At 37.3% G+C, this 20,427-nt stretch overlaps 2 protein-coding genes and 1 pseudogene across 2 annotated transcripts; 1 reads left to right on the forward strand and 2 right to left on the reverse strand.

Moving 5' to 3' along the window:
* Positions 1-782: 782 nt before the first annotated feature.
* LOC149052451 (uncharacterized) lies at positions 783-4,102 on the reverse strand. The gene is made up of 5 exons (XM_089195479.1): positions 3,540-4,102; positions 3,059-3,129; positions 2,763-2,869; positions 2,183-2,292; positions 783-1,677 (listed from the first exon to the last, which is right to left on the reverse strand). Exons 1-5 carry the CDS (start codon positions 3,843-3,845, stop codon positions 1,336-1,338), a joined length of 936 nt encoding a protein of 311 aa, XP_089051605.1. The 5' UTR covers positions 3,846-4,102; the 3' UTR covers positions 783-1,335.
* Positions 4,103-7,409: 3,307 nt separating this feature from the next.
* LOC149052452 (uncharacterized) lies at positions 7,410-10,838 on the reverse strand. The gene is made up of 3 exons (XM_089195471.1): positions 10,658-10,838; positions 10,480-10,556; positions 7,410-10,245 (listed from the first exon to the last, which is right to left on the reverse strand). Exons 1-3 carry the CDS (start codon positions 10,836-10,838, stop codon positions 7,543-7,545), a joined length of 2,961 nt encoding a protein of 986 aa, XP_089051597.1. The 3' UTR covers positions 7,410-7,542.
* Positions 10,839-18,513: 7,675 nt separating this feature from the next.
* On the forward strand, positions 18,514-20,013 carry LOC149052453 (uncharacterized; annotated as a pseudogene).
* The last annotated feature ends 414 nt before the right edge of the window (positions 20,014-20,427 follow it).

A 20,427-nucleotide genomic window follows, 5' to 3' on the forward strand; every position in this document is an offset into this window, starting at 1 on the left:
AGAATGAGGGGGGAATCGAAGGTGAACGTTCACTACTACAAAGATTCCTTCACAAAATTTCCTTACAAATTTTTCTTTGATAATCTATTTACACAGGATGAAATGACTAAATTAAGTTTCCTTAAAGGTAACTTAAAGGTTAACATTAGAAGTATTTAAGACATCTTTAGGTGACATACGAAAGTTCTGAAATGAATCTTTAATTGAACTTTCAGAAGTCAATTAAAGTCTCCTTATGAACCATTTCATGAACACTTTAGGATCATATGAAAGTAAACCTAAATAACCATTTAATTGACTTTAAGAATCCTCCTTATTCTCGTAAACTCGTCTTTAATTGCCAAAACTTCTACTTGTAAAGGCAACTTAAAGGTTTCTTTAATCTTTTGTTTCCCTTTAAGTACTACTTAAAGTTGCAGGTTTTGTTGTAATTCATCTTTAGTTGTACTTTCAGGTCCTCTTAAATTTCAAGTTTTGTTAAAATTCATCATTTAGTGACCTTTAAGTGCCTCTAAAAGCTGTAGGTTTCACCTTAAATTGACTTTTGATTTGCTTAATCACACCCACATTTATATTATGATAAATTATAATATTTTGGGAAACTTCTAAATTGTTAGAAAAAGAGACATCACACATACAAGTAATTACAGAATGTTTGAAATTGCAGTGATGAAATAGTTTCGTTCAAAACTCACTTCCTCCCGAGATAGAGTAAACCCACAATAAAGCTGAGGATATCTCATTTGAGGCACATACATAATTAAAAAAGAGACATCAAAATGTTTGAATTACTAATTGTCATACTTTATTAAGCATTCCTCTTTCATTAATGTATAATTCACATAATAATCTCAGTCATCTATATAGAATAGAATAGAATCTTTATCAATATAAAAATATAAGAACTACAGAATATAACTAGCTGTAGCAACACACTACACAAAAAGCTATTAATTCACAAATTTCACTCTCAAATCCAGCCACTAAGAAATGCAATTTGAACTGATACTAACAATAAAAAATAAGTTCAACCTATCAATCTAAAAAATCAGTACATTTTTCTAAATCAATTTAAATTTGCAATAGCTATCAATTATTTGCCGACCTGTACATCAATATGGAAGAAAGTATTTCATATGGAGGAAATTAAAATATAAAATTGAAGAATTCACAATTACTTACTTTAGATAATGAGACCATTAAAATTGCTAATTAACATATTCAATGAAAAAGAAGTCTCACGCAGGCATTTAAAAGACCTTCATTCTAGACATGGCTGATTAATACTTTTTTCAACAATCAATTTGTCACCTTAAATTGATAAAACAATTTTTTTTACTGCCTTATTGCCCACCCTGGAAAATTTTCAGTTGGTGGGCATCTCAGAGAAGGTTGCCCATCAACTCTGGGTAGGATTCTCTCCTTAGCTCTTGAAGTGAGTTTTTTCCTGTAGGCCTTATCAAGTTTTTTTTTTATTTTTTTCATTCTTCTACTCTCCCATTGAAGGCGATGGACAGAGTATTTTGTTAATTTTGAGTTATTTATATCATCATCCTCCTCGTAACAGCTTTCTTCACTGCTCATTGCCTCCATCACAAGAACCTCCGCCACACTCCCCTTTTCATGCTGGTCAGCCCAGTTGACCAGCTCCAGGGCTGTAGTTCGTCTCATTAACTTCTGAAAAAACAAAAATATACAACAAGCATGAGAAGGGTATTATAAGACCTCAAATGGAAAATATGATCCAAATTACTAATTTCTCTTGATATGCATGTGCACACAGTGTAAGAATGGAATTCTTAAGCATGTTATACTATAGAGTCTCCTTGTCCTTTATTTTTCATCAAATGGTCCATACAAGCTATCATTGATCTCAAATCACATCTTAATATTTTTCATTCTTTTCCTCAACTACAGATCCATCTTTAAAATAATATTATACAATTACCAAATTTACTTTACAAAGATTTTCTTTGTAAGGAAGGCTCTAGATACAGACTAGAATACATAATTCATTTAACAATAATGACATAGGCACAAAACAATTTTGACAGGACACAGTCCCTTTAAAGTGTCTATATGCAAAGCCATCCAATTTTGAAGTGGCAAAAAAAAATGCATTCAATGGGAAACAGCAGGGTATATGAAAAGTAAAATGTTAAAATAGTATCCCAATAAATACCTCTCTTTGGCGACCACTCTTTCTTGTTTTTTGTTTATGTGCCTCATAGCGATTACTGCTCTTCAGCTTATGTGTTTCTAGGCACGTTTTAAAATATCTTTGTAAAGCAGCTGTTCAAAGAAATAATTATCAAAATGCCATGAGAAGTTGATTATAAAAAGATTCCCATATAAATAAATGACAATGTTCAAATTTATAATCATTTATGGCTGGCCGCATAGGAATATTTGAAACATATAATGAGGGTGCTCATTAGAAGTTGCATGATATCTAACTGTGTTACTGAATACTAGTTCTATGATGAAATTTTTGTTGAAGGAAAAGTGATTAAAGACACTAACTGATGGTACAGACTAAAAGCAGGGGTATCTTTAAGGACTGGGCTCTAGACAAATTGACCAACTGTGAGCACGATTTTGTCTGGATGTTTGTAAGCCAAGGCCTTCAGTGAAATTCAACTTGTTATAAAAGAGATATACATCAATACGCTTAAGTGCCAAATTCTTATGCCCACCTGCAAAAAATCATAATGACACCCCAATGAAAGTGAAATGCATGTGCTATGATTATTGATAGCTACCTTCAATGATATCCTTTGTCCAGGGACACTTTTCAGGTCCTCCCTGTTGATGTACAACCTGCTCTACTGTGCGCTCAAAAATTCCATAGTTGTTATCAGAATTTACTCTGAGACAAGAACAAACACCGTGATTAAGCCACGTATTCTGTTTTAACAGTATTAACACTTAGACAAAAGCAACAACAATTAGGTATTCACATAACATCTCAATATTTCTAGCAGCAGCTTAGTCTCTGATTTCACGGTTTAATCAATATAAAGTAAAATATCTTTGAATATAATAACATGTTACTCACTCTTCGTCAAGATAAAATCCACCAAAGTCGTCTTTTTTTAAAAGAAGTTTATATATCCTTCTCACAGCTCTCTAAAAGATTGAAATAATTTCAACAATCAATTTGTCACCTTTCCCCTATTTCTACTTCCACGCTTTTTACACAAGTACCCATCTGTGTGATTAAAACAGGGGAAGTCAAAAGGGTTCAAGAGAAAAGATAATAACATGAATTTTCGTACTGGATTATTCTCGTTGAAAGAACAGGGAGGAAAAAACCTTTCTGGTAGACCTGTTTATGGTAAAGGGGATTATCAAGTAAATGTAACCACACATAATTATGCCAAATGATTACCGCCTAAATAATTGAGTTATGCATATAATTTGCGCGCCAAACACGTACTCAACATAAAAGCAAATCTTCCACGAAACAGAACTGAATTCAGCAAATCATGAACATATATCACATTATTTATGCTCATCGGTTAAGTTTTTCTACTCACTCGACAAGCTGGTGGAACTACTATTGTCCTTCGCTTCTGTCTATTTTGGCGCCGACGGACTTTGGCTCCATTATCACCAGTTTCAAGACGGTTCTCAATCCGCTGAAGAGCCTCTAAGTTCGATTTGTTGCTGCGCTCTTGCTGCTGCCGCAGCTTTTCATTTTCGCTCGCCAGAGCCCGGTTGCTGCGGATCAATTCCTCCAGCAGTACGATGCATTCTTCGGACATGTTACTATTTCTAATTGGCGCTGGAACCACATTATCATCTTGATTTTGTCCGCGATCGTTTACTCGTCTTTCTGCCATTTCCTTCACTTACTTTCCCTAACTCTGAATTAGCTGTAAAATAACCAGACAACAATCGCTTCGTTCGGATGCTTTGTTAACAGAGTCGTCAACGGAATTGAGATTCAAAAAAGCGCGCGATTATCCTATACCAAACCTGGAAGGACCTCCTTTTGATATTGTGCCTCGTTGTGATATACACTGTACCGAGTGTACTGGGCCTAGCTAACGCTGGCGAGTACGAATGAAGACTCAAGTGTAATTGGAAGCGAGGAAACACGGAGGTCTTTTGTGGCGGGAAAACTTCTACTACACGTTCGATCTTCACTTGTTCAAGCAAACTGCTTTGTACCGATACCTAAATTTCATCAAGGTAAGCTGTTCATATATCTAAAATTTAGACGTGTGTAGGTAAGGGATATCTTGTAACAAAGGAAATTTATCTAAGCGTCAAGTCACGGCATCGAAGTTAATTAATTCGATTATATTTCTTGTGCAAGAAAGTGATTTTGTTGTGTAATGATATGTGATCGACGCTTGATACAATTGTGAATTGTTTTCTTTTAAGTGACGAAAGTAAGCTTGTGATAAAAAAAGCTTGTATGTATGGCATGCAAACAGAACTCAATCGAGAACAAATAAGTAGGGGCAGAGGGGACGGTGTGGGAGGTAATGGATTTTTTTGAAATAGCGGGTTGCTTTTCAACAGTGAAGGATATATACATTTTTATTTTGACTAGGAGGGAATGAATAACAGGATAAGCTCAATTTAATACAGTCAAATCAATAACAATACAACCAATACTGTAGATTTTTTGTTTAGTGGGAGGAGAGAGGAGTGGGCTTATTAGGGTAAAGACATTTTAGTCAGGTGGCCTTGATAGATAAGGGGTACCTAAAGAGCAGTTGTGGCATTGAGCTCACATGAATACTAGAGTATGGTCATTAAAAACCTCATTTCAGTGCCATTTAAGGAATGTAAGCTTCATTCCTTGATTGTATTTTGAATTTAAAACTTTAAGTAATCATACATGATACTTGTTATGAACATAAACATCAAGGACACTTTTGAAAGTTTGGCTTTTCAGTTCTTAATGCTCCTGGATCATTGTGAGTGACCACATTATTTTTACTAAGCATTTTGTGGCTTTCTGATAAACATTTACTCAGTCTAAAGTAAAATAAGATATGCTTAAGGATATATAAAGAATATAGAGTGTCAATGCTTGGTTCAGGCTCCAGAGACAAGTGTCAAAAATTTTTTTGACAAATTATACATAAGTAGACAAGACAGGCTTTACTCAATTTTCATGCGTTTGAATGTATGGCTTCTAAACTGAAAGTATGTTTGAGTATGTCAGGTTTTTCAAAATGTGGAATCTTTATGCAAGGTTTGGGTTGTGAGTGACAGAGTTTTAGTCAGATCTTAATGCTCCTGGATCATTACAAGTGACCACATTTCTGTTACATTTACATTTTTTAACTTTGTGATAATGTTGTTTCCTTTGAAAGTGGGTATAGACATGACAAAATCTTCCAATAACATAGACTCTCATCGCTTGGTACAGTCCCAAACTGAACAACTGTTAATATGTAGACTAGTCAGTTGTTACCACAATTTTCTTGTGCTACAATTGTTTCAGTTGAAAGTAGGTTTCAGCCTGTCAGGTCTTTTTCAAAATATGTAATCTTAATGCATGGTACAGCTTACGAGTGACTGCTTTTTGGTCACTGGGCGAAACCAACTGTTTTGTACATGTATTTTTGTGCTGGCTTTTCTTCCCTCCGCATTTATTTCATTACCCAAAATAAGGGAGGGCAGCCCTCCCCTAGATCTGCCACTGGGTTATAAGCACATGTCATTTACTTCAAGCACTCTTCTTTTTCAGCTTGAGGATCATGTTTCAGGAGAAGACATTTCACTTCCAATAGACAAGTTGGATCACAGAGAGCTAATGGTATCTTGTGTAGGATAGTGAAAGAAAAAACATTAGAATTTGAGTCCCTTGTGAGGATTCAAACCTCATGCAGTCAGCCCAGAGAAGGCAATCCCAGCTGGGTGGAGAGTTTCGTGCGCTCCTCTCAGTGCTTGTTTATTTTTGCGTCCCGAGGAGAGGTGCAGTGCAGATTGCCCATACTTCGGTCTTACCCTTTGGTACCTCGGCAATGATATGCTCGTATCGTTTTTATTTTTATGCTTTATGGTTCCTGCTTTTTTTTTTATTTGATACGTGCACTGAGCTGTTAAATAGGTCTCAAACCTGGAGGCCAGACCCATTTCGGTTGTCGGCTGTAACCACCAGAGGACTGTGTCTGTATTCAAGCAGGGATTTACTTTTCTCTTTTCTCTGGCACACTTGACATTCAAAGTCAAAGGAATGCAAAACAACTATATCCAAGTTGGAGAGTATCTGCTACTTAACTGAACAACATCAAAAAATTACGGCATTAGCAGAACTGAATGGTGACTGAAGCTTCCAGAGCTTAACTTGAGAGGGGCCACCAGAAGTAACTGTCTATGTTATATCAGTCAGACATCAATTATCTCTCATACATACTGGTTGTAAGGTTTTAAAAATGTCAAGTTTTTCAGTAAGTGGAATCTCAATGCCTAGCACAAGCTGCAAATGTCAAAATCCGTACATTGCCAGGCCCCAGGAAGATGTAAGTGGGTATAGACATTTCAACTCTTTCAAGAACAAACTCTCTCTCTCTTTATTGTTATTTTTTGTTTGAGACTCTCTCTACAAACATACTGGTTATAAGGTTTTAAGAATGTCAGGGTTTCAGTAAGTGGAATCTCAATACCTAGCATAGGCTGCAAAGGTCAAAGTTCATATATTGCCAGGCCTCAGGAAGATGTGGATAGGTTATGACCACATTCATTTCTCTAAATCTAGATATTTTGTTCCAATTTATTTTGTTTAGTATTTTTTTTGAAGTTTGGTACAGACTGCAATTGACAACTTTCTGAGTAATTTTTTTGAGACAGTCTTAATCTCTGGTCAATTTAGTTTCTTTCCTATACACAGACTCTCTGGAGTCGCAGTCTTTTAATCAGAAGAATATTTCATTTGTTATTATGAATCTACCTGTTCACAGATGAATTTCAGAAAACAATATTTTAACTTGTATACTATGTGCCCCTATCTACCCATTTCACCCCCTAAGATCTCAATATTATTTTTCTAAATTCCTTTCATACAGTTTTTTTGATATATTTGTGAGAATATTGATGTATTGCTAGTGTGTTAGGGAGAGTTGCTTATTAACCAGTCTTTGAAGTAAAAGGGTTGGGAACTCCACGTGTTGGGCTTCCAACTGAAACAAAGGCCTCATTTAACTTTATTGAAATAGAATGTAATTATAAACTGACTATACCTTGCCAAGATCACATTTTGTTCTCTTTTGTACTGGAAAGCATACTACTTGTTTATACAGAATCTACTTGTTCATAAAAGATGGAAGCTGGAACCTTAAGTGGAATCTTTTGAGGGAGATCACAGTTAATCAAAAAGCAATCTTAACTGTATGGAATTATTGGATATTTACTTAGTAACCAGCTGAACGTTAGAAATACATTCGAACATTCTTATTACCACAAACTTTTAGAAGCAATTAGGACTTTCCTCTGTGTAAAGATACTTACTATTTCTAATACGATGCTCCATTTACGTTTTGATTCAGGGATGATTGTGAATGCCTGTGTGCGATATTTTTACAAGAACACATTCCTTGTTATTTGTGCAACAGCAATTGTTTGTTGCCCCTCCAGCTCAAGTTCAGCAGAGGCAAACCTGGAAAATACCCTCTGGAGTGGCATAAACGATGCTGGCCCCCCTGGATGGAATTTATTTTTATAGATTTTAATTGGGTTTGCAAAATAAGATTCCTCATGGGCTAAAAACCATCTTACACATGCAAAGTAGTGCGTGACATGTTCCTCTCCAAGCTTGATTGAATGTGTAAAATAGTACTGGACGATGCCTGGAGATAAAACAAACGCGTCTTGAAGGACTTGTCCATTCTTTGCTGGCCAGGATGCTAGTATCTTGGCAGAACGTATTCCTCTTGGTTGCATTTTGGACCCATACGTAGTTGACCAGATTTTAAACGAGCTAAATTTATATATAGTTTCTGCGAGATTACTCTCTTCAATTCGCCTCTCTGGGTACATCACTCTATAGACGGCGGTCAGTAATTTCAAATCATCGGTATCAAAAGAAACGAGCTTGAAGCATGACGAAACATTAATCCCCGATTTATTCATCCAGTTTATTTCACGTAGTGGCACATTCGTAGCAACATTATAAAATTCGTAGACCGTCGGCCAGTCGGAAGGGGAAACATCTTTATCATCTGGGGTTGTACTTTCTTCAGGTGAACAAAATTTAAGGAAATCTCCTTGAAACTCGTTTGGTAGTGTCATGTCCTTCAGGAATCTTGTCAGTATGAATTTTCTCATGATTTGGAGTTCGATGGATCTTTTGTTTGTTGTTGTACTGCCCAGTATGCCATTAAATCTTTCAAAGCTAAAACACCAAAAGCTAGTAACTGGTCCGTGGTCGAGAATAACCTCTTTCAAATGGTTGTGCAAGTGCATATTTGGGGTAATGGCATCTTTTCCATAAAGAGTCTCCACTGATTTGCAAAATTTTAGAATCAATCCGTCGGCAATATCAAGTTCTGTTTTCGTAATAGCGGACTGGCACAAATATTTACATGCTAACACAAATGTCTGCCAGCACCGGAAATGTTCCTCTGGTAGAATACCTTGAAGGCAGAAAATAGAGTAAATGAGTGTCCAGTTCTTCCACTGCTCTGCTGTATATGAACCACAATTACTGGTTATCCTCATCGGTAATCGTCCGATGTCACTAGGAACCTCGACTGATTTTATCCTTTCCTCGATTTCGCTCAGTTGGCTGGGCGAAAAAAGTTTTGAGTCTGTCCATAGTTTAAACATTCTTTTGGCAGTTCCGAGAAAGAGATTGTGCATAGGATCAACCGTGCAAAATCTAATAACATCAAAGTAATCGAGTCTCAGTAAAATGCTATAGTGGGTGATACCACTTTGTTGCCCTAGCAAATTTTTTCGGGCTTTCGTTTTGCACTGAGTAATTTTAATGGCCATTCGACGATGTTCTTCATTTGTGCGGGGTTTCCATGAGCTTCTGTTGAATCCAGAGTAATCTCTCTTTTCCCCAAAACCACCTAAAAACTTCTTCAAGCAGCGTGAACACCCAAGTTGAGCTGAATGCCCCTTGAATCCGCAGATCTTTCTCGTTGCCGGGACGTCAGAAGATACACACAAAACAGCAGCACGAAACGTTAGGGCAAATCTACTCAGACTAGCTTTGATCTTCACCCCTTTCCACAAGGCTTTCAACTCATCCACAGCTGGCTCAAGAAATTCATTTAGATCTTTGGGTTCTCTGCCCAATGAAGGAACAACGCCTACAATAATGATATTCTCCCATTTGAACCGTTCAGACCTGGGCAGATTTAAAATTGCTAAGTAAAACACTCCAACGGAATAATCCTTGCGGTGTTTCATCGGCTGGAAAAAGTCAAAGTTCAACATAAACCCATAATTTCGTGGGTTACTCAAGAAAGGTGAATCACTGACGTTCTGGAATTCTTTCCATAGATTTCCATCGTAAACATCAGCGAAGGTATTTTCCCCCACTTCTCGTTTTCTCCACAATTCACAATTTATGGGAAAGTCTTTTCTCAAGACCAACTTCTCCAGTTGGTCTATGATGCTGTTGCTGCAGTAGTACTTGATAGGGTAGAAGCAAGTTTTTCCATTTTGAAGAGTAACCTTTGTCACGAGTGTGGCGTCACAAGTTAGTTTTCTTCCTCTGGAGTAATGAGTGTTGCTACATTTTTTTGCCACCTGTCGATTGTTTATCATCGAAATACAGGAGTCGTACTTATACAGCTTTGTACACTTTGGACAAACCACAAACTTATTGAAATCGTCTCTATCAACATTTAGGAATTGCCTCACAAGGTACAAGGATCCCGGAAAGCTCATCGCTAATTTTTCAAAAACCTCATTGGAAATTTCTACGCCAAGAACCCTGAGCCACGAGACAAGGAAATTGAGCAACCAAGCGAGACCATTATCGCTGAGGTGGCAAGTCGCCTGCCAGATTAGCAGAAAGTAAACGAACCAGAAAATCAATGAATTTACTTTTTGAAGTGCTGTTTGGTGGCCTTGAGCTTCCGGAAGGGGAGGGGCGTTTTCTATATCTCTCGATATCATCTCAGGCAGCACACCATTCCAGATTTCTTCGTCACAGTCAGAGCTCGAACTGCAACAGTCGCTCTGGTTTTCATCATCGGTACTGTTTAGATCCCCATATTCGTTGTCGCTGGTAGAGTATGCTGCCTCGGATTTCCGCAAGTCCGTTGGCTATATAGAGGAATTTCAGAACGGACAATCTATGTTTCACCTCTCATAAAGTACTCTTAAGAGTTATGTTAATGAAAAAAACAAACAAACGAATGAACGGCGGCATTAAAAAACAACCAAAGATCATTAGTAGATAACATAGCTTTCGCAAAAGTGTCCTGTTTGTTGACTACAAACTTTTACAATTTGCATGATAAAAGTTAATGCACAAACTCCGCGTTCTTCCTTTCTCACCTGCTCAGCTTTTGACCAAGAATTATCAACTTCTGCTTCGATTTCAAGACGCTCTTCCTGAACAAAATCTGTGGGTCCTGTAAGGATTTGGTGTAAAAGATAAAATTAGTTGGCAGTGGTCTATCGCCTCAAGCAACGTTGAATAGCAGTTACGTTCTCTGTATTTAAGGTAACTAACCTTCATCGTCAGATGAACTTGAAATTTCTTGAAACAAATCACGGGAATTTGAAGTCGACCCGAAAGTATCTGTCAAATTCGACTTGTTACGTTTTCGCTCATGCCTTTCGAAAGTTGAACGTGACACGAAGTCATTACAATGAGTGCAGTAAACATATCCTTTCTTGTCATCGCACTCCATGCGTTCTATAAAGGAGATGCGAAAATGAAAACCCGTTGCTTTCAATTCAGATGTTTTGACAAAATTTGCTGCTGCACATGGAACAAAATTTGCTATTCCTGTCCGACGCAAGTGCCGGCTAATTTGTGATGCATTTACTATTGACAGTTCAGATTACAATTAGACTATCTTTAGTGCGTCAATTAAAGATGTCAAAACAGCGAGACTCGTTTAATTCTCACCTCAAAGGTTAATTAAATGTGTACTAATTAAAAACCTTCTTTTGTGCCAAAAAAGAGACCGCTTAAAGGATGCTAAAAGATTTACGTTATTAAAGTTCACCTAATGTTCAATTAAAGATTCACGAAAGGTGGCTGTTAGCTTTTGGATATTTCGGTTTACAATTAAAGACGCCTAAAGCTTATGTCAACCTTTAGGGACGCTTTCGGTTTTGCCTAAAGGCACTGAAATAAGAGCATTCGTCCTGTGTTAGCGTACGAATTTTCCTAAAGCAATAGACGTTTCCAAGAACATTTTTCTAGTCCAGGTGTTAATGCAGCTTTATTAAGATATGATCCATACTAAAAAAAGTTCTTTGTAACGTTTTTTTCGTATATTGAATATGCGATATCACCCACGCATTCAAATGCCTGCTTTGAAGGTTGGATTCCATGCGTTCCTCTTACACCAATATTGAGAAACACTCCAAACTTACAGCCACATCAGCTGGGTATTGTTGCTGAAAATGCCTGATGGTAAATTCCTCAGCTGGTTGTTGTTCAACCACCGATCAAAAATAAGTCAATATATTTTCAATTGCATGGTATACGACAACAAAGTTCAGAGAATAAGAGGCTAGAAAGAAACATGTTACTTCTTTTAGCATGCTCTGATATAAGGGCATAAAATATACAAGATATCAAAAGAAGTTTGAAAGGGGAAAATATTGAACTTATAATAGAGAATGTCTGGAATAGAGAGACGTTGGCAGGAAAGAGTAGGGAAAATTTTCTGGAGTTGCGACTGTTTGACACTCGGCACAATCTGAGTTTCCATAAGGGAAATTTAATTTTTGAACATGCGCACAGGCGGCCTCTTCGAACTGTGCCACTGAGGTAAAAAACACACTCGTATTTTGTTTATAACCGTTTATCATCCAGTTTTAAGACCAGCTCCTATTTAACTTCCACCGATACGTTAAAGATACTTTCATGAGCGAGAAAATGTAGGTTTATTCTCAGGCTGATAAAACAGCATTCGTTATCATCAAATCGGATACCTATCGAATTTGGTTACACTATTGGTCATGAATGAAGTGACAAACTGTGTACAAATTTGTAAGTGTCTCGCGAAGTGTAGCAGGTAAAATTCTTCAGCGCACAAAGCGATTCGGCTCAAATGACTTTAAAAGCTCCATTGATCAGTCTCAGAATCGCATAATTGAATAAAATATCGCATTCTGATTGGTCAACGAAGCGAAGTATTTAGCGTGGAATTGCGAGTTGAAAACGGGCCAGGGTCGATTGTCATATATACAGAAGAAGAAATAAATACCTTTCATCGCGATTTTAAACTTTCAGTGCTTTGGCTTGGACACTTTATTTCTTTCAGTTTTGCCACCAAAGAGGTAAAAAGTGTAAATTGTTTTCCTTCTCGAGCAAATAATTTGGAAATTTGAAAAAATATTTTAAAGATAAACGGCTTGTAAACTCAGTGAAATACATCTATTATCCTTAATATAGTGTGAAGTTGTGTAAAAAGTTTGAAAATAAATGTAAAAACAAGGACAGGGAAAGATAAAGTCGTCGAAGATTCAAACGTGTACGACTGACCATGCTTCCTATTCGCTGACGCAATGAAAGTTCGAAAAGTTGAATTTGAAATGGCTTTCTGGCGCGCGCGCCCAGGATAAAAACAAACAAGATCATAACTGTTTTCGTTTTTTCTTATTTTCATTCAATTTTGTGATTCAAGGAAAATTCATTACCTGACGGGGGAATTCCGCGTTAAATTGCACTTGAAAACCGATCGGTTTTTTCGATGTGGCAATCAAAATTCAGTCCATAAAATAACTCGTTTCTGCAAATGTCTTTTGCTAAAAAATAAGATAATTACACAGCTGCAGGATACCGGTCTACAAATGTGTGTAACACTGTCTGCAGCCAGCCGTAAACTTGTGCCTTACTGATAGAACTAGAGGTGGGGAAACTAGACCACGAACAAGTGCATTTTCATTCGTATTTATTAACCTAGATTTTCCTACAGAAAACGCAGGAAACTGCATTTTCGAGACCTTTCATGCAAACATTTTCTGCCTCCAGACCCCTTGGTTTAGATGGTCTTCAGCGCTCGAAATTATCTTCACGTGCGTTCACCTTAAAAATCTCACGCTTCAACTTCTCGAAGAAATCGGAATAATTTTACAAAGTGATTACTCGGCGAACAATAACGTGCAATAATACCCACCAGCGCTACGCTTTAAAATACAGACTTATCAACAATTTATCGGCGGTGTGACGGTACGGGCGTAATTCATAATTTCGTTCGTCGCTACATACGTGCATTGCATGAAGCAACAAGGTTTGTCGAATGTAATGTATTAGTACGACCCTTAGAAAGCCAATATCACAATGACAACGAGACTTTTTAATCTTATAATTCCCCCGGGGTGGATATTTGATTAGAGAAACTAAAAGCAAGGAATTAGACAGGAATACCGAACGTTACGTTTGGCTTTTCGATTTCATTTCGAAATGGCGTGATACGTTTTGCCGCAGCTTTCAAGTTAAAGCTAGGTTTTTGATGCTTCGTGTCAACCAAAAGACGGGTGTTGAAGAGACTAAATGAACACAATTGTTATTAATTTGGAACACGTTATTACCTACTAGTCTTTGTTGGTGATTGTCGTTTTGCTTAGTTTAGTTTTTGCGTCTTCTTGACTTTGTCACCTTTGTCACCTTCACCAATAAAGTATTGGTAGCAGTGTCAGAGTGCCCAATGCGCCATGTCATAACATAACTTAGATACAACGCGCGCTCTGATTAATCAAAAATCTATTGTAATTTCCATGTAAAATCAAACAAATCTGAAATATCTTCCCGTCCTGCTGTCAAATGGTGCTACTACTAGCGAATTCCTAAAGTTTAATTTGCTAAAAGCTTTTGGTTTGAAAGAAACGAGGAGGACACTTTGAACGCCAAAAACAACCACAAAAATTTAACTTTTCTAACAATATCAATGTCACCGATTGCTCTGTTTTAGGCATTTTAAAGTGAAAGACCTTCAGAAACTCTCCAATAAAGCTCCCCAAGCCACTCGCCAAGCTCAGGGAAAAACTTGATATGTTCTTGCTCAAGAAAATTGCACCGGAAAACTAAATGCATTTTCCTTTAGATATTTCTGAGAATCTTATCTACTTGATATATGAAAAAAAACCATTCGAAAGTAGATGTGCACTCAAGATTTTTGGCAATTCCGTTTGCTGTCCGCGATTTCAACTTTCACCTGATAGTTTTTGCCAAGTTTGGGCATTCCAAACACTTTTGTAAATTTTAACAACGACTCCATGGCAATTTTAATTCAAGCTGTGACAACTTATATAAATTTTGTGAAAGGAAAATAGTGTACCGCGAGTAAACAAAATAGTTGGACGACGCTTGAATCAGAACACTTGAAACACGGCCCGATGTTGTTGTCTTTCGATTTCTTCGCTTTCAGACGTGATGTGGTCTAGTAATGTTATTAAATAATTAAAAGTTAAATCCTCACAATGAAAATAAACTCCACCAGTTAAAATCCTACAACTGAATTTATTTTTCAAAATAAAAACACTTCTGCAAGTAACTAAAGCTGCTTTCTAAGCTTGCTAACTTTAAAAACTTTCCGTACAGACTATCATGAAAAATTCTTCACTAACACCTTATTGTTTATAAATTTTTTTCGCGTTCTCTCAACATCCAAAGTGGTTTCTGTACGACGGCAAAGCGATGCTTAGCTATCCCGGAGCAACGCACGCGAAATTTGCACTTTTAGCCGTTGCAGGGTAATAGCCATTAAAATCACCTCTTTGTGCTATATTATCTCAATGCTTTCGTATATACTACGAGTACGTTTCGGTGTTAGGGTAAGGCTAAAACCAAGGGAAAAATTGAACATGTTTTGGCTCCGCAAATCATCGAAAGTTGAGAAACCACGATCCTTTATCACACTCAAGACTATATATTCTTTATTTTCATTTTTGTGCCTTTCGGTCGTGGATTTGCATTGTATTTTATCCAAGGCATTTGCTTCCTTTCTTCACGTTTCACGTGAAAGGCTTGTTTAAGTAGTCAACTTCAATTTGTTGGGGAAAATCGCCAATGCAAAATCGTTCACAACGGAATTCAGAGAAAAGTTTTTGTTAAAGGTTTTTGTATGCGGCTACTTTCATATTCCATTTTATATTACCACATAAAACTTTCTTTACATTTGTAACCTCGAAATCTCTCGAAAAAGAAACAATTTCTTTGATTCAATGCTGTACACATTCCTCATCCACGAAATATTCCTGTCATTAAGGTTGTTTCCATTGTGTCCTTTTTCCAAGCCTTTTGGGTGTAAAATATTTTTCAAATTTAAATTTGAAAAATATTTTACACCCAAAAGGCTTGGAAAAAGGACACAATGGAAACAACCTTAATTTAAGCGCCGGAAAATAATGGATATCAACAGGGAGGAAAGCGTTCTCCTAATGCCTGGTGTTGTTTCCTTTTACAAATCACTATCAGGATTTCTATTTTATGATTGCTAACAAATTTTTGGGTGCCGCTAGTTACCTCCACTTTGCTGAATAGCTGTAGGCTATGAAGAATTTCTAAAGAGGAAAAACTTAAACTAGAACAATTGGTACCCCCACCAATCTGTTTCCATGTAATTTTTGAATATGAAAGCGATCTTCGCAGTAATAAACATTACTTAAGTAGTAGTGAAAAGAAGGCCTGTACGAGATTTGAGCCCGTGACCTCTGCGATACCGGTGCAGTGCTCTATCAACTGAGCTAACAAGCCAAGTGGGAGCTGGTCACTGTGTTGGTTCCAAATAAACCCTGAACTTAAGTAATGTTCATTACTGCGAAGATCGCTTTCATATTCACGTCTTTAACCGCAGTTCAAATATATAACTTCTATATATTCACAACCGATGTAATTTTTATTCCTTTTCTTCTATTTTTTTTCTTTTTTTTTCTTTTTTTGCGATTAAAACGCATACAAAACATCCCGGGCAGTATCACTGAATTTCTTAGTGCGTGCATTCTGAGTCAGAGAAACCGAACGCTAGAAATGAGATTTATAAATGTCTTCGAGAGAGCGCAGAAGCTTCTAATCAACATATAATAGTTCTGAATGTATGGGCTTTCTCAGTTTCCTTAAATTTTCGGTAAATTTCCAACTGCAAGTCATGTAGTTATTGGGGAACCGTAACCGGCAGTCGACCTCAATTTTGTGTCAACGTCCATGGCTCTGTATTCTGAGACCAGCGTTAAGGATCACCGAACGCTAGACATGAGATTTATAAATCACTTTGGGATCACTTTGCGGTTCCTCGTCGACATATGATGGTTTGGATTGTGTAGGCTCTCTCAATTTGTTGAATTTTTAAAGAAATTTTTGTAACCCAATATCTCCTAACAATTGCGGTGCAGTTTTTTTTGTGAAAATATATTTCAGTTTTCGAGAAATGACTTTTCTCTTTCGATCGCTAAAATATGCAAATTTTCACCGTGAATGTTACCCGAGTTGTGTGACCTCGTGTAATGAATATATGAATGGATTGGTATATGAATGGTAAATAGAGTTCTCATGAGAATCAGCGACTTGATCAGAGAATAAACTTAAATTTATCATTCTTTCTAACAAATTTCATACATATTTATGTCGTAAAAGCAATAAACCACACTTTTGGTCAGCAAAAAGTTTGTGCCTCGTGGCTTAGACTTTCCGAGTGTTCTCTCAACATCACAATGGTATTTCTGTCAACATAATCCTTTGTTTTATCATCTAAACTTAATCCCCTGTCATTGCTGAAGCTGGGAAAGGAATATTTATTTATTTAGAAATATTTTATTTATTTTCCCATGTCGAAAAGTAGCATAACAGAATCCACTGAGCTTCTAGCTTTTAAAAGACAAAAGGATTGTTATAAAGTTACTGTAAATATTTACTTGTGTATTTGTGTTGTTCCATCTTGAGACGAACTCAAAGTCCGGCAAAATTTACTTGCTAGCGACTATGAAATATACATGGTGTACCTACTTGTCGCCTCCGTTTACTGTCATAAATTACTACAGTAACTTTATAACCATCCTTTTGTCGGTTGTGTCCTCCTGTACCGGTACACAAAGGAACGAAACATTAACGAACTGCGTCACAACTCCATGTATGGATATGAAAACAATAGAAATTCCTCCGTGTACCGGTACACCAGGACAGCCCCCTTTGTCTTTTAAAAGCTTGAAGCTCAGTAGATTCTGTTTTTTCTTAAGAACTCGACTGCATGTTACATTTATTAATATTATTTTTTTCTATTTTTGTTTTTGTTTTAAATGGGTTGTTCAGGTAATAAACTTTAATTTATTGAAAAGAAATCGCCGATGCAAAGTCATTCAAAACGACATTCTGAGAAAGTTTTTGTTACGAAATTTTTGTTTGAGCTTACTTTCATATTCCATTTTACATCATATCTTACACTTTTCTGTTCATAAAACTTTCTTTACATTTATGAACGCAAGAACCTCTCTCTAAAAACAAATCAGTATCGGGATTATTATTTGTGACACTCCACGGATTTCAGGGAATAAGGTGAACGCACGCATACGGCACGTTATAACACGCTCGCGCCCCAAGAGCATAACACACTTGCCATGCAGATATGGAAACAAAAAAAGTTGATTCTGGAAAGTTTGTTGGTAGCCATTTTTCATATCTGGTCAACGCGGTAGAGCTTTGAATCTATAACTCGCTAGATTTTTTTTTTTTTTTTTAACACGCTAAGTTCCTTTGTTTCCTCAACAAGCTAGCTTATCTTTTACAACCCAGCTTAATTTGTCGCTTGCGTTTGTCAAGTATGTTACTAACAGAATATAGGCGAAAATGAAGATCTCCTGTCCTATTCGAAAGTTGTAATGAAAAAGGAAACACTGACGACAAATCACGTTCCCTCAGGATTTTCAGGAGGAATTCAGTGAGCACGACGTGTTTCACAAGGTCCAGAGGCGCTCAGTTTGAACACATGAATTACTGTTTTTAAAGTTAATCCTTACCGCGTAAAATATAAATCCTTATCGCTTCAGGCAGTTAATAAGCCCTATCAATCCTTTAGCAACAAATTACCGGCTCCATGTCCCCTTAGCGACGCCTTCGCTGTTTGTCACTCTATACAAGTCGGCATTTTTAAAATAAATAATCGCTAGTTAGCTGGCGCAAAACGAAGCTTTCCGAGCGAAGCCGCGTATTATTCATTATGATATACATACCGAGATTTACGCGCCAAAATTCATCGAGACAAAAATAGTTTCTTCGCGCTAGAGACGCCAACTGATTGGTTATACGATTATCATTATTTCCACTAGTGAAAAAAACCGTGTCGCTTGCTCGCCGCTCCTCTTGACCGACAAATTGCACATTTCTAAGAGCTTAGGCGTATTTTTATTTTAAGAAAGATGACTTCAAATCAGACTAACCATTTTCAGAGCCTAGGTTTATCAGTAGAAGAGTTCATAGATGGAGAGAAAATGAGAACACTAAGAAAAAGACTAAACAATATGTTGCTCTGTTCCATGAATTTCTTGCATGACTGGACGGAAAAACGCGTGGACTGTAAGTACCTCCCGTTGTCCCATACAAAGCCTTAGAAAACTTTTCTAAGGCTTTGTATGGAACAACGGGAGGTACTTACAGTGCATGCATTATCCGTCCTGTCATGTTTGAAAGGCAAGACGAGGCAAATGCACGAATGACCCCTCAAGCGCTAAACATGTTTAGTTCATTCTAACGGTTCGCAAAAAAGAAGACAACCAGGAATACGAGCCTAATTCCTCAAGGGCATTCTTCTCTAGCTTTGAGCACCATTCGAAGAAAAAAAAACTATGGACTTTGCCTTATGATAGACGAAAAACATCGAAAAAAAAACACGATGTTGCTCTGTTCCATGAATTTCTTGTTTTGAAAGGCAAGACGAGACGAATGGACGAATGACTCCTCAAGCGCTGAACAAGTTTTTCAGCGAGTTCCTTATGACGGTTCGCAAAAAAGAACACAACGAGGAATACGAGCCTAATTCCTTAAGGAACTTCTTCGCCAGTTTTGAGCGCCAATCGAAGAAAAATAAACTATGGACTTTGCGTCAGTCAAAGCAAAGGGATCTAAAACGGAAAGGTATGGGCAACAAGCCTTATGCTTCTGCTGCTTTAAGTGAGGAAGATGTTCAAGTTCTGTTTGAAAAGGATCTCTTGGGAAGTTCCACGGCAGAAGCACTTTTAAACACGGTATGGTTCAACAACATAATCCATTTCGGGTTACTAGGCTGCAAGGAGCATAGACAAATGTGTTGGAGGGGAGACGTAAAACTTTGTCAAAACTTCCACAGGGCAGGAGTTCCTCGAATTCAATGAAAGAGAAACCAAAACTCGTTCAGGAAACGATCCACGGAATGTAAGAGCCATTGCACCGAAAATGTTTGCTGTGCCGAACAACCAGAAATGTCCGGTAAAAGCCTACAAAGTCTACGCAAAAAAGCGACCCGCGGAAATGGAAACCAACGATGCACCGTTTACTTTGACAGTACTCAATGTAAAATCTGGTAACAACGAGGTACCGCCAACTGATATTATGCAACTGTCAGGACACAAGAACGTTCAAAGTATTACTCGGTACTCTACCGTCTCACAGAAACAACAGTTGAATATGAGTCACACTCTCACTGGAATGAGTTCGGGAGAAGTATCTCCCCAGTCTGGCTCTTCTATTCCGGAGAAAAGAAAGCACGAGTTTGACGAACTCACTTATCCAACACTTCGTCCGACTTTTTCTCAGCAAAGCAAGCAAGCAGCACAGAAGCCCTTTCTCTTTTTTCGGGTGCTGTTATAAGCGGACGACATACAGGTGCGGCAATAAACACTTTAAATAAAAGAATCAAACCACTTGATTCGGATTCTTACTAGTATTTGTCAATTCAAGCATGCGGGTTCTGAGAAGTAACAAAAAATGAAGTCTCGGGTTTTTCGACATATTTTCAGGATGTCTTATTTTATTCTATCTAGCTCTGCCTTTTAATGGCATTTTTGCTCGATAATTTAAATGTAAAGTATTTTACAAGGAAGCCATTTCAGTGCAACTCTCGAACTGTGAGGGCTTGACCGCGCGTTGTTTTCCTTTCAAAGAAAATAAAGATATATTTATCTTTGAGTTCTACTCGGTTATGAATCCAGGTACGTATATGATAAATAAGTTATTTCACGGTTAGTTCACTTTCGCGAATTTTATTCACTCGTTGTGAATAAAAATCGTACGCGCTCACCAACCGTGAAACAACCCACAATTGTACTCCGATCTTGGCATCTTACAAGCTCTTCGTC

The sequence above is a fragment of the Pocillopora damicornis genome, chromosome 1 (genome assembly GCF_964200805.1).
Source record: "Pocillopora damicornis chromosome 1, jaPocDami1.2, whole genome shotgun sequence".
Classification (NCBI taxonomy): domain Eukaryota; kingdom Metazoa; phylum Cnidaria; class Anthozoa; order Scleractinia; family Pocilloporidae; genus Pocillopora; species Pocillopora damicornis.

Coding starts and splice junctions, on each gene's coding strand:
- LOC149052451 (XM_089195479.1), bottom strand. CDS start 3,845: ATGGCAGAAAGACGAGTAAACGATCGCGGACAAAATCAAGATGATAAT. Junction 2,293..2,762: donor GACAAAGGATATCATTGAAG/GTAGCTATCAAT, acceptor TTCTTTGAACAG/CTGCTTTACAAAGATATTTT. Junction 1,678..2,182: donor AGAGTGGTCGCCAAAGAGAG/GTATTTATTGGG, acceptor TTGTTTTTTCAG/AAGTTAATGAGACGAACTAC.
- LOC149052452 (XM_089195471.1), bottom strand. CDS start 10,838: ATGGAGTGCGATGACAAGAAAGGATATGTTTACTGCACTCATTGTAAT. Junction 10,557..10,657: donor AAGTTCATCTGACGATGAAG/GTTAGTTACCTT, acceptor AAATCCTTACAG/GACCCACAGATTTTGTTCAG. Junction 10,246..10,479: donor CTTGGTCAAAAGCTGAGCAG/GTGAGAAAGGAA, acceptor TCCTCTATATAG/CCAACGGACTTGCGGAAATC.